Raw genomic sequence first — 14,034 nt, 5'->3', positions numbered from 1 at the left:
TACCCCCTGAAGAGATCTCGTACTAATCGCTCCTCGTCCTCAGAGCAACTCCCTGAAAAATAGAAAGAAACGTCGAATTAGAATCGGTTTTTCCAACAAAGAGGATCGGTGACTTATTTACTAAAAATAAAAAATAAATTATATATGCTTTCATATTTGTCAGTTTTAATGAATTTAAACCATTTCTGATAAACTGATGCTTAATTAACAAATTGCCAACTGATAGTTATATATGGGGTTGTATCTCAAATATAATTAAATTAAATATAATTATAGTTATTTTCATAACTGTATTGAAATTACCACTAATTGATATATTTACATAACAATCTATACAGCTTCAATTTTTTGCATTTCTGTCTAGAAAAAGCTGGAAGGGTTAGGTTTTACGATTGTTTTTGTGATCTCAAATTAATATACAAAAAAGAACAATTGAATGTTGCGTAAAATGTTGCTTCCATGGCAATCTTCACTTTATCCATTGTGGAGGATCAGTAAATAAACCGAAATACTGTCAATTTATACTTATCACTGTAATTATAAAACGAGAGGATTACAATAAACGCCAATTATACGGGGTGTTCCATTAAAAAAAACACGTGTTTGCCCTTATATCTGTGGAGTGTAATGTTCTATTTATTATTTTTTTAAGATTACTAGAAAATTTCATAGAGGTTTGATCTTTACCATGTTTTTCTAGATAGAAAAACAAAAAGAAGGGTATGATGTTATGTGAACATATTTGTACACTCAGAAAACAGAATACTTAAATCTAATAAAATGATATATTTTTTAAAATAAAGATAACAATATTTTGAATGAAATGCATAGGTAGAGGCTTTTGTTTTGTTTCATATTATAGACTATTTTCATAAACTGACTATTTAAATGAGCCTCTAATTAGCATAGTACATGTTTATTTCTATTTACTGGTATATTTTTTTAGTTTTAATCAGTATGATTAAAAGTCGATATAACAACAATTCGAATTAGGACCTACCAGTAACCTTTGTCAAATGTTTGTTTAAAAACCCAATAACATTTTAGGTAAACAAAATGTAGGGTGGCAGATTTCTGTTTTATTTATTTTAATATTAATGAAACGCTGGTGGTTTTCCCGTAGATAGTGGCACTAGCCCGTAAAACTGGCCAGTGTTAAGGGATCAGGATCGCAGTTTTTGTTTGATCGTACCAGAGGGGAGGGGCTATGTTTACATGTCATTCACCATGGTAGTGGGTGTGTCGCTTACCTAAGAAGACGAGACAAGAGACGAGCAGCAGGGAAAACACTCCGGCCGGCGAGGCCTTGCACGTAACGAAGTGCATGGCACTGGGATTCCACTGGATCATCGGCACCGTGCCCGAAAGCTCAAGTCCATGGCTCGAACAGTAGCCAGGCGAGCTTTGCGTGAGGGAGCGACCGCTGGCGTGAAGGGTTTATGCCGTCCTAACATCCTCCCTCGAAAACATCCTCGCACTCACTGGAACCCGGCACGCACGTTCACCGTCCCAGCCATCGCGAGAAAACAGCGTGTATGTTATATGCGACACCACCCCCTCGTCATTGCTTCTCTGTACCTTGACTAGATGGCATGCCAGAGGGCGCGATTCGCAACCCTTACACCAATCCACGCAGGGGCTTAGGACAAAATCAATCGGGCGGCCCTTTAAGGGAGCCTGCGCGAAGATTACCGATGAGACGTGAGTCAGCGTCAATTTTTACGAATATATGTCAACTAGTTTAGACGTCTCCCCATATTCTTTTATTGTTTTGCCTTCAAGGCTGCAATTTATCGACTTACCGGTTTTTTGTCACTTCGCGGCACGGAGCGTCTCGGAAAGTACAGCGAAGGTCTTGACATCAACGAATTTCAATAGAATTTCGAATTCGTAATCGCTTGAGAGACATATTCCATTTTACATTTAGAAACACACAGAAATAACTTGTTATTTATAGAAAATTTGGCACTGACATTTAAAAACATTAACGAATTGTCATCTTAGCTCATATTGTAGCTTGGATCGTTACTGTGGTCAGATTTTGAGTATCCGTCCGTTGTGAACGAAGGTGCTAGAGTTCGTAGAATTAATGTTATACGGTGTCGCGTACAGCATTGAAATGTTAAATTATTTAATTTAATATTGTTACTTGAAAATTACAAAGAAAATTTTTAATGTGGGCTTGAATATTCCGTTAGGTTTCTTAATTATAATTAGTGGGTAACTTCCTTTGGTGAACTAAGGTGCCACAGTAGTTTCTTATTTATATGTCGTAATAGGAACAGGATGTGGGAGTCGTGGAGGGTTAATAATATAATACCCCGCAATTTGCAACCCCCTGTGCAGATGTCTGGCTTCTCGCACAGAAATTGCAAACGTAGGAGAATTCCATTTTGTGTTTAATTGAAATTCATTTAACAAAGTACAATCCATTGTAATATAATTTTACAACAGTTCGGTAGAAAACAGCGCTTTACAATGATGTAGACTGTAACACGAGACTTACTTTTTTTTTTAAGTGTGTAAGTCGCTTATTACAACCTATTTCAGCAACCCAGTGAAGCTATTTTTGTTCTATTATTATATCGATATTTAGTGACCAGTTAATTAATGGATTGTCATTTTTTAGAGATTCTTTAGCATTAGATTATTGGGAGAAGTCCTTATTTATATAACAATCGAACAATAAAATTAATACTTATATTATGGATATCATCGAAAAAGATTTATAGTGGAATTTTGAGCGATTTTGCCCGCGAGTTCGAAAGCGCGAGGCGTCCGTATCCTCGATCTTTTAAGCCATTAGGAGAGATAGATGACACTTAGCGCTTTGGCTTTATAGTCATGTGTTCGCTTTAAACATAAATTTAAAATAACTCCGTACCCGTATTTAATAATCCAGCTCCGGTTTACAACGAACTGAAACTGAATTTACACTTTTACTTGTCTACATTGGTCTTATCTATCCTTAACACCGTCAATGTCTCAGTTTTTTCTAAAGCGACGAGCTGTAAAGTTACAAGTTGAAATTTTGTCAAAAGTACATATATCGTATGAAAATTTTGACGATGCCACGCCTAACTCTTCTGGTATTAAATTGTAATTCTGTGATCGGCCATCTCAAGACTCCCAGACTCGGTTTTTGAGTCTACTTTTAGTGTCGGCTATTTATATTTGAGCAACTTCCCTCTACGATGGGAGTCTCGACATTGCTTCGGCGAATTCAGCTAGAAACGGCGGGAACATTACACACACACAGAGATAAATCAATTTTCCAATTCGAAGGAAAAAAAGAGCAGCACATAACAAATGATGACAAGTTGTTATACAGGAAAAGGAGCAATCAGCGTCAGTCATACTGACCTGATTTGATTTACCCATTGTGTGTTTTTGAAATGGAATTGAAGAGTTCAGCTGGAAATTGTTTTTTTTTTCTGATTTTACAACCTTGAGTGAATAATGTGACGTTTTTAAATCCATTTACCTACTAATTTTTAAAATGATATGTTCGAAAGTTTAAATATATACAGGGTATAGATAATTTAGGTCATGGCGTTCTTAACACGGCGACTGTTGAATTTTATCCAAGTAAATGACATGAATCGAATGGGCTATTAGTATAATGGTGGTGGCTAGAAAAAAGTAGCTAAAGTTTAAATGGATGCCAAGTTAAGATAGCCAAGCTTTACATGTGATTTATGTTACAGGTTTTAATCTAAATTTTATTTCTGAATGAGAAAATAATACTGTGGATTCCATAACTTCAAAAATTACTTACCTACTAGTTTAATTATCATAGCAACCTTTTTTTATTTTACAAAATTAAGTAATTTTTTGAGATTATTAACAATTATTTTAAAATTTAAAATTTACAAGAAAAATAATCTACTCTTATAAAATGTACAGAAAAATTTGGCTGTGACGCAAAGCAAAGATTACATATAAATTTTGTTTGTCAAATTATACACCACCCAAGTCAATTTAGTTATATTACACTTTTTTTTAATTTAAAATTTGGAAACGTTGTGATGGTATATATTTGTAATAAGTAATTGTTTAATATATACAAATATATAAAAAGAATCTCACTGGTAGTCTATGGTTTGCAGTCAAGCCTGAACATGTACCGAGTGTACCAAAAAATTTTTCTCAATAATAAATACTTTAATTTCACAACGTCTAATATTCCGTGTAGTATAATTGAAACTTTATCTCACGAAACTAAAACATAAAGATTGATATTTTTGAAATGCTGGGCTAGATTACACCGTAAAGTATATTAATTAGGATAGATCGCTCGTTCGTTGAGAAATTAATTTCTTGGCCACACGGTATAAAGTAACATTAACAGTATGTAAAAAAAACAATGCACACGAGGGACTAGGTGCAATGCTGTCCCCTGTTCATTACGAAACACTGCACATATTGTCGGGTTCGAGAGCTAAACTTACGCTCCCGGACTGGTGCCGCAAGTCTGCGAGATACGATCCTGCTATCGACTAAAGGCTGGTCCACACTGCTTTCACGCTAAAAGCGGGTACACACCGTTTACGTTCGCAGAACGATAAAAGTGCCTTGCTCGACTTGCCTGAATCGTTTTATTCGTACAGCGAATGTCAACTAGTGCATAGGCATTGTAAAGGGCGTCCAAAACAAAACGGATTCTCATTAGAAACGTTGATAAATTTAATTTAACCATAAAATACTATTTATTAGTTTGAAATGGTCAGTTAGAAAAATAAACCTCGCACACTGCGTTTGAAGCTATTAAAACGATGAGAATTCGTTCCTTTTTGTGCACCCTCCGAGAACAACGGTTCCGAGCCGTGTAAAATAAGCCGTACAGCACACCCCCAGAGCAGTTGCCGTCGAAGCAAAGTTCTCGTCTGGTTAACCCAATATTTAACTTTTTTTATCACAGTATGATTATGTTAATATCCTAAGTAACACGAGACAACCAAATTCCGGTAAAAAATTGCCAACTTGAAGGGCACACGAGCTTAGGATTGTCGCGGACCTTCACGCGGTGGCCAAAAGTTTAAACGACCATTCTGCCGTACCTACAGGACGACCCAGAATGAAATATCTTTTAAATAAAAAGAAATCCAAACGGTTGCTTTAATCGAGAAATGACGAGTAATGTGTTATTCTACTCTTACTATATGAACTTTTTAGGGGCGTCCTGTAAGTAAAATCAAGTCGCTGATGGGTGGTTAAAAAATTCCGAACGAAAATATTTTTTCAGAAGAACATTCTAACGGTTTCGAAAAGACTAATTTTGTTTATGTATCTACTACGAATAGGGTGTATACCGATTTACATATACGTTATTTTCACAAAAACTTTGATTAAATAATAAACTACACGGAAACAAATGTTTTATGAACTAAAATTAAGCAACAGCAACATGGTTGGCTATGTTTTCTGCGATCTTTCAGAATGAAAAATTAAGGAAATCTTTATATTTCAACCTAGTCAAAACTTAGTATACACCCTGAAAAACAGTTATTTACGCTTTAATTATTATTAAATAATTTGAACGTTATTACCCCGTAGTAGCGTTTTGTTAAAAGAAAACGTACAAAAAAAAGATAACGTACTTTTTGGCCACCGTGTAGGTCCGTGCGTGGCAACTACAAGTTTCATATAGTTTCTGCAGTATCTGCATGGGGACGGGGTGGCTACGATACAATGATATGGGGCGCAGAAAACAGCACCGCTAACGTGGCGATGATCGTAAACAGCGTGAATATAATAAGGCACAGTCTGTCGACCACCATAGCCGCGAATTTCCAGTCTCTAGTTATGTTCGCGGCTTCGTCTTCCTTGCGCAGTTGGTCGGTGATGAAACGGATCTCCTTCAGGATCATGGCCAGTTCGTAGTCCGCGCTGATGCAGGAATGGTTCGAAACGAGGGATTCGTGCATCCGCGGACCACCCCCGTTGCTGCTCTCCTCGTTCTGCCTGGAATCGAAACATCGGTAATTTATTTAGTTTGAAACTAATTTGAATTCTTGCACCTACCTGTACACAGTACGGAAGAAGGTTGCTGGTGGTAATGGTGTTGGGGTGCCTCCACCCCTGTAATTATGCCTAAAATCATCGTCTATGTCCAACACATTGGCTAGCAAGCTCTTGGAGGAGCGTTCCTTTAGCTCCACGTCGGGAAAATGAATAGGCTTCCTATCTGCTGATACTGGGCGACTAGGAGAAGGAAAGTCATTGTTTTCCACTGGTCTGTTCATCCGAAGGATCCAGGGCAGCCAACATAAAAATACTACTCGTATCTGGAAGAAAGGAACAGTCCTATTACGTATTTTTTGTATTCCGTAGATAAAAAGCCTGAATTTCCTGGAGCATTTCATGAATCAGTTTCAGTCCGACAAATGTACCACACCGACAAAAACAAATGACTATTTACCTCGTCAGGTTTTTATTTTCTTTTGTAATGGTGGTGCTTTTATTTTTAACTTGAGTTTCTTACATTTTTTTTGTTATAGTATAACGTTGTCAATATTATTAATTGAGTGAAATAATACTTGGCCACAGTGATTCGAAACGACGTATATCGCAGCGAAGAGGAAACGCACCATAGCTGCTTTTAATAAGCGAGTCTCCTAGCACTAGCGCGCACTTGCTGGTTTTGAAACGTTCAATAACGAGACCACAAAGACAGCGAAGTGTAAATCTTCGTCGAGAAAAAATTGATACAGGAAAAATATTCCGTTTCGTATCTTGGCCCCCCGCGAATAATTTCTCACAGGAGCAGCCTTGAATTAATTAAGAAACATTCTGTTGCTTCTTTTTTGCGTCCAGGATGTGGGGACGAAAATAGGATTCGCGATTTACAATGTGGGAAATGAAGATGAAGGAGGAACGGTTAACTTTTTGTTCGTAAAATGTCAGAGAAGGGACACATCGATTTATTAGGCCTTTTATTCGCAGATGAATGTCATATATATTCGTCTTAATGGTGCCCGACGACAGTCTGCGAGTTGCCGGAATTATCAGAAATAATGTATTTTATTTCTCGTGAACAACGGCTATCAGATTTCAGAAAAAAAGCGGATAGGCTTGCTAGCATTCACTTGGAAAGATCAGTAATTTTGTATTAATTATAAGATATCTTACAGACTGAAGGTTTGAGGTGTCTCTTTGTTTCCCAACTAAATTCCTGTTATACTCGCGTAAAATCTAAGGAATTCCTGCTTAAAATATTAAACGCAGGGCAAATTGCGGGGACGTGACTTACCCACTGCGACATTTCGTGCGTATCAGCATTCCTGTGATGGTAGTTGAGGATGAGGATAGTCGATACTACGGAAGATGCGACCATGAACATAATGCAGTTGAAGTACGTCCCCAGCAGCGGTACGGCATCAGAAGTGGCCGGCATAGTCTCCGCGACCATGTTGAGGAACACGGTAAGGGACAGTAGGATGGTCACTCCAAGGGACAGCTTCTCGCCGGAATCCGGAGGCAGGGTGAAACCCAGCACGGCCATTGAAGCTATGAGGACGCACGGAACTATCAGGTTGAAGAAGTAGTAGAGGGTGCGGCGTCTTATTATGATTACGAAGGTGATGTCTATGTAGGGCTCAGGACAGCAGTTGTAGTAAATTTCGTTTCTTTTACCTGGGACGCCTGAAAGGAAAGGTGTAAGCAAAGTAACACCTAATTATTTATGTGAAATTGATGTCTGCGTCAGCTTACCCAGCAAGTCCCATTCGCCATTCGTAATAAAACTGCTAATATCTCCGCCCGCGTCGTCCTGGAGTTGGAGGTCCAGCTGTCAAAGAGATTTATTAATTTTAGGGGACAACTTTATTGAACAGATGCACTGAAAAGTACCTGAAACTGGGTTACAATTCGCACAATGTAGGAGGTAGAGCGAATATTAAATAAGTCCGGAATATTATATGTCCCTTATTTAATATCAATTTTATGGATACAGTATAATTTTTTTAAAAGGTAAACATGTTTATTTGGGTATTAAATATAAGGAGAGATAATAAAAAGTAATTTCTTTCATCATAAACAACTCAAGGGAAAGTTTCGTATAAAAAAAATCATATTATTTTCTTTTAATTTAGATTCTAAAAATAAGCATTTATTTTCTTAAAGGCATAAAGATTTAATTTGACTATATTGTAACATGCTCTTATTAAATTTGTTAAACAAGAGCTTGTAATGAGCCTAAGGCAGAGAGAAATTAATTAACTTTTTATTGTTTTATCGTGATTGCGAGCTTTTTATCAGCAGCCTGGTAACTGTCAGCTGAAGTGCCGGTGCCTTGTTCCCCAAACGTTTCACTGAATTCCTTTAACTTAATCTCGAAAACATTATTTCATCGTACCTGTTACAACACTTTATCGTTTAGCACATAATTAATTTTGCACTTTTCGTATATTCCGAAAAACGTTCGTCATCAATAAATTAGAATTATGTATTATAATACAATCGATATTTGTAGACAAGAAAAACTTTACGTTTTGAAAGAGACATAAATAAATTCGCTTGTGTGTACTGGGTGTTTCAATTTTTCCGTGGTTGTAGTTATTTCACTAAATAAATCTTTGGTTGTTCTAATTTAGAATTAGGCTAATAGCGACCGTCACTTTCTGGGCGGATTTTCTTCTTCTGTCCCTGTCTTACTAAAAGTGCAATTTCTTGTAAATATTTTTCAAATCATCTCTGTACAATTGAAAATTTAAAAAGTGAACTTTTATTTCAAATTGTTTTAATTACTGATATTACCATATCTACGGAAAATCTGTCTTAAATAACACATCGTGTATATTTAGAGTTGTTTCCACTTACCTGTAGTCCGTCGTACGTCCAGCTTCCAAACTTCATCTCGCACCTTTGGTCGTCGAAGGGAAACCAGGTAATGTCTATTTTGCAGGTGCTTTTGAAAATACCCGGAGGGACGTACATACAACTTCCATTGTTGCGAACAACAACATTGGTCGGGTAAGTCCCATCAAACCCTTCGTCGGCACTAAAACAAGTTAATGAGGTCGTATTCGGTGTATTTGCGTAATTGATTTTGTACCTGTTGTACATGAGTACGTCTGGTTTCCAAAGCCGGTGAGGTGGAATTCTCAGGTCCCTTACGCCACCGTACTCTGAAGAATTCCATCTTAGATTCATGTCGTTCCATTCCTGTAAAAAGAAAAATCCAGTTTCGTACGTTGGCGTCGAATTAGTCGAGACTTACCAATTTCAGCCAAATGTTTGTTATAAGGAGCTGGTTCTTTTCGTCCTGTAAACATGATTTGTTAGTTTTTACCGCAGTATTTCGCGTATTTAACTAATATTTACCACATCTATAATCTGCATAAGTGTCAGTCCGAAACTTAATTGAAGAGGATCAGATTCATTGGCGACTGGGCGTTCTAGAACGTTGTAGTGATCTAATAGCTTGTGAAGAAGTTTCTTCTCATTATATCCGGCCCAAGATTCTAAATCAGTCGTAACAGATATTGAAACTTTCGAACACCCCCGTATTCAAAATTGTTTATTACACATGAAATGTAATTTGTTTTGTGGCATTTGTTAATTGTATAAAACCACTCTACTGATAAACGTCTAGTGTCGTTGGCCTGTTATTGTTTCAATTAATATCTAAAAATAATTTGGTGTGAAACACTACCCATTGTAATGTTTCACATCGATGAAATTAATCACAGCCTAGCATTAGCAGATTTTGGGGAGGCAGAGTTAGCTTTAACGAGAATTATTACCAAATTGTCGGATATAACTTATTTTGAGAGGCAGTTTGTGAATTTATACAAATATAAAACTTGTTAATTGCACAAAATAACGTAATCTGCTCGGCTTACAGCCCATAAATTATTTTAAAATAATAAACACGGCTTATAATACCCCAGCAAGATTAGTTAATATAAGTTTAGAATTAATGTATATATTTATAAAATTTATCAAAAGTTCGACAGGTGAAAAGTTATATAAATTACAAAATACAATTTTGAATATTATAGTGACTGATTAGACTATTAAACAGTGCACAACTCTTAATCCAGCTGAATATGATGGATGGGCCTAGAAATTGGGTGCCACATATCAAATTGGATGACACGTGATAATGTATAACACAAATACATCATCTTTTTAAAAACTAATACCTACCCCGCTAGTAAGACTTTTTTTATATAATGCTTTGCGCTTATTGTATCCCTTACTTTAGATAAAATAATTGTTTGCAATTTCCTGATTACTGCGATGAATTATAAAGAGTGCTTCCGTTTAATCACCATTAATTGATTTTATTATTCACAACCGATTCTCAGTTGCGATATTTCATGCATCGAAATTTAGTCAGATGGAAACGTTTACAAATTCCACCTGAAGGAATTCCTCGATTTACTGTTAGGGATAATTATTAATAGTATCACCGATATGGGCTGGGATCCAATTGGCTCATATATTATTTCACCGTGCAATTTCAATTCCTCAGAATTTCAAGCAGCGGTGGCGACGGGAGAATTTAAATAGCTTCGAAAACATCAAATTAGTAAATTAAAATAAAACCATCTGAATAATTTAATTCTATACATGTGCGAATCCTACAGCTTTAACAATTATTAAACTGGAATATTTAAAATAAAAATTAAGGAAAATTGTTACTGAATTTTATAAAATTGAAAGGAACTGGATTTTACGCGATCCTGACCATTCAATAGAAAATTTGTGTTTACGAACAAGCTATAAACTTATCCTATAAATTTTATTGGCAACATAACTTTTCCTCGTTTACAGCATTCTGCTAAACTAACTTCACTTTCTGTTTTCGTTTCGAATACATCGTAATTCTTAATAAAACAGGTGCTGTGGTAATTTATTAATTGTTCTAGTTCAACAAACTTAAGGAGTTTTATTTCCCAAGACATCAGGGAAACAGAGATCTAATCAAATATTTAATTCTCCGAAACTTTTGGGGTTTCCTTGTCGGCTTCCTCTTTTAAGTCTTACGGCGCCCTATTTATTATTAATTTTGTAATATATTTATACTGCAAATTCGTTAGCTTAGCAACGTAAATAATTCTCATTGTAAAATAATAACTGATTATGAAATTGTACTTTAATTGATCATTATTTAAATAATGGATGTCTAGTATATAAATGCACATTAATCTTAATTTGTGAAAACGTATTTCGAACAATTCATCACAATTGTGCAATAATAATAGTATATATAGTTATGTTAAATATATAATTCGAAACTAACACTAACCTGGCTAACCTAATCTAATAATAGTCAGCATTTTCAAAATACTTGAAAATTTATACAAACGTATATTATCGGCACTGAGAGTAGTACATATATTATTTTTACTATGCACTTAGAATTTTAGTACTTGACAAAATTGATTTTAAATCTAACGTATGTGTACTTGTTTAACTAATAACATTCCCATCGAAATAACACCGATATAAACAAATCATATATAAAATTAAAGTAGGTACACTTTCTATTCGAATATTTTAGACATTTAAATGTCAGTCATAAAAGCATATTTTATGTGACAATGATGTAAATTATATCCGTATTTGTATAAATCAAATATATAGCGTTTAATTATGAAAAAGAAGTATATTAAGAAATGTAAAGTAATAAAATCTATTATATGCATTAAAGGCACTTTTGTCTCGAGGTATATGCTTATGTTATTTTTTATACTTGTAATCTTGTATTGGTGTAAATTGTGTGCATATTTATTCAATGTTTCTGCAGTAAATAAAATGTATTTTTGTAACCATAAGTCGAATTTTGAGCTAAGGTACGTTAGGTTAGGTTAGATGTATTTTTATTTAACGTGGTCTAAAAATAACCAAATATCTCAGACGGTTTTAGATAGCTTGAGATGTCTAGCAAACGTGATTTAGATTAATGTGTTTCTCGGGTAGGCAATTTTATAATAACTTAGCTAAAAACTATAACAGCAATTGTTTTAATTAATACTACTCCTTCCATTAATATTTTAAAGGTAACAACTTTCTTATATACTGAGAGATGTAATTTTGCAAAAAGTGTAAATACCCTGCAATTAATTTGTTGCGTATTTAAAGTCCTGAACTTTATATTTTGTTAGAAATTAAAAATAGATTATTACTTCAACAGGGGGTTTACAAAATATTTTATCTAGTAAAAATGAGTTAAAAATCAACTTCTTCGATACACTGAGAGTTTTTCATAAAAGAAAATATAAATTGATGGAAAATAGATTAGAACATTTTTCAGGCATATATTAACAAAAACATAGTAAATTGAAATGAATAAGCAGTAAAAACAATCAGCTGTATAATAATAGAATGGTGAAAAATAAGTATCAAGGAAAAGAACATATATATCACTTAAGTTTGTCTTTAACTTTCCACATTAGAACAAATGAAAACATCAATAAAAGAACGAGACAATAATGCATACAAAATGTTACATTTGAAAATAGGACATCTAGATATATTCCGATCTCTCGGAAATTAATTAAAAATGGGTCGTAGATAGTGTAAGTAAACCGAAAGCTACAAGGGCAGTGATTCTAGAATATGTGTATGTAAAAAAGATGTGTTGGATAAAAATGTTACACCATGTTTGATGTAAAAAGCTAGAGCATGCTAAGTCTCAAATTAGGACAGGTCAATGATTTTTGGCTTACAGTTGAAGGTATATTGGAACAAAGAGTAAAACCAACATCTACAGGGGCGTTATGGGTTGATTGATGTAAGGGGATACTACGCAAACAGGCTTGATGTTTTTGCTAGATTGAAGGGAAATGGAAATAGGACACCAAGTACATTATGATGCCTACCATTTGGTAGCGACAGGCAGATGTGCAAGAGAAGAATGAGCGTCAGTGCTCGCGGGCCACAGTACAAGTAGTGACAATGCTGCATATCCATGAGGAGCGATTAGCAGAGATATCTTGAGCCTGTGCTGAAGACTTATAACGTTACTTTAGAGATTTTCATTTAGTTTAAGCTTTTAAATCGGTTTTGATTTAGTCATTTTATTTAGATTTGGTGATTTACTTCGATAACATGTTATTTAATTAGGTTTCACAAAAATTTTAGGAGCTCGATTGTTTTTAAGTTTGATTACATATATACTTATGTATATAACTAGTATTGTACTATATACATACACATGTATACATATATATCGTTTAATTACCGATAGTTTACTTGTTTTAGGTTATATCATGTTTCTACCCCGTGCCTACTGTGCACAGTCGTGTACTAAAGCCAAAGCCATAGCTAGCGAGTCGGATACTCCTCCGTGGATTTGCTACTGCGCTACCGCGATCCCACTGCCCAAGCAAAAGCAGCAAGATACTCTATAACACATGGCTCTCGTTCGCACCACCCTTCCCACGCGACCCCCATCTCGCGTTACCCTCGAGACCGGTTCCCCTACATCCCTGGCATCCCTTCTACGACCGTCGCAGCTTCGTCCGGACGTTTTTCCCTGCAAATCAATGACTGTCGGCGCAAGTGCAATCCGTTGTCGCATCGAGATCGGTTCGCGGGCATCGTGGGGAAAGAATACTTTGGTTATGCCGTTTTGAATCCTACTCGCAGAAGTTGGCACTTCCAAGCTAGCCGTTTGGGCTCGCGCGAGCGCGATGAAAATATAAGGATCTAATCAGGCCCGGATCCAGAGACTGGTTTTGGGGGTGGCGCAAAGCACTTCTTTATCATTATTATTATTATTATTATTATTATTATTATTATTATTATTATTATTATTATTATTATTATTATTATTATTATTATTATTATTATTATTATTATTATTATTATTGTTGTTGTTGTTGTTGTTGTTATTTTGATGACGTAAGGTGTAGGTTAGGAAGGGGGACTTGCATTAATATCGACTAACTGCCTGTTGTCGTTTGGAGAAATTGAAGATCTTTAAAAAATGTTGTGCTTTGGGGGTGGCGATCGCCACATCGCCACCCCCTCTGGATCCGGGCCTGGATCTAATCGGGTCAACGTCACCGTAGCAGGATC

At 35.5% G+C, this 14,034-nt stretch overlaps 1 protein-coding gene across 1 annotated transcript; it reads right to left on the bottom strand.

The window, feature by feature from the left end:
- Positions 1-5,681: 5,681 nt before the first annotated feature.
- On the bottom strand, positions 5,682-12,924 carry LOC108906757 (neuronal acetylcholine receptor subunit alpha-7). Its single transcript, XM_018710111.2, has 9 exons — positions 12,834-12,924; positions 9,325-9,464; positions 9,221-9,265; positions 9,056-9,165; positions 8,821-9,001; positions 7,714-7,789; positions 7,253-7,644; positions 6,025-6,287; positions 5,682-5,964 (listed from the first exon to the last, which is right to left on the bottom strand). Exons 1-9 carry the CDS (start codon positions 12,922-12,924, stop codon positions 5,682-5,684), a joined length of 1,581 nt encoding a protein of 526 aa, XP_018565627.1.
- Positions 12,925-14,034: the final 1,110 nt, after the last annotated feature.

This window comes from Anoplophora glabripennis, unplaced genomic scaffold (genome assembly GCF_000390285.2).
Source record: "Anoplophora glabripennis isolate ALB-LARVAE unplaced genomic scaffold, Agla_2.0 scaffold5, whole genome shotgun sequence".
Taxonomy (NCBI): Eukaryota; Metazoa; Arthropoda; class Insecta; order Coleoptera; family Cerambycidae; genus Anoplophora; species Anoplophora glabripennis.
Note: the sequence above shows the minus strand (reverse complement) of the source record. Positions and strands in the feature narration are given on the sequence as shown.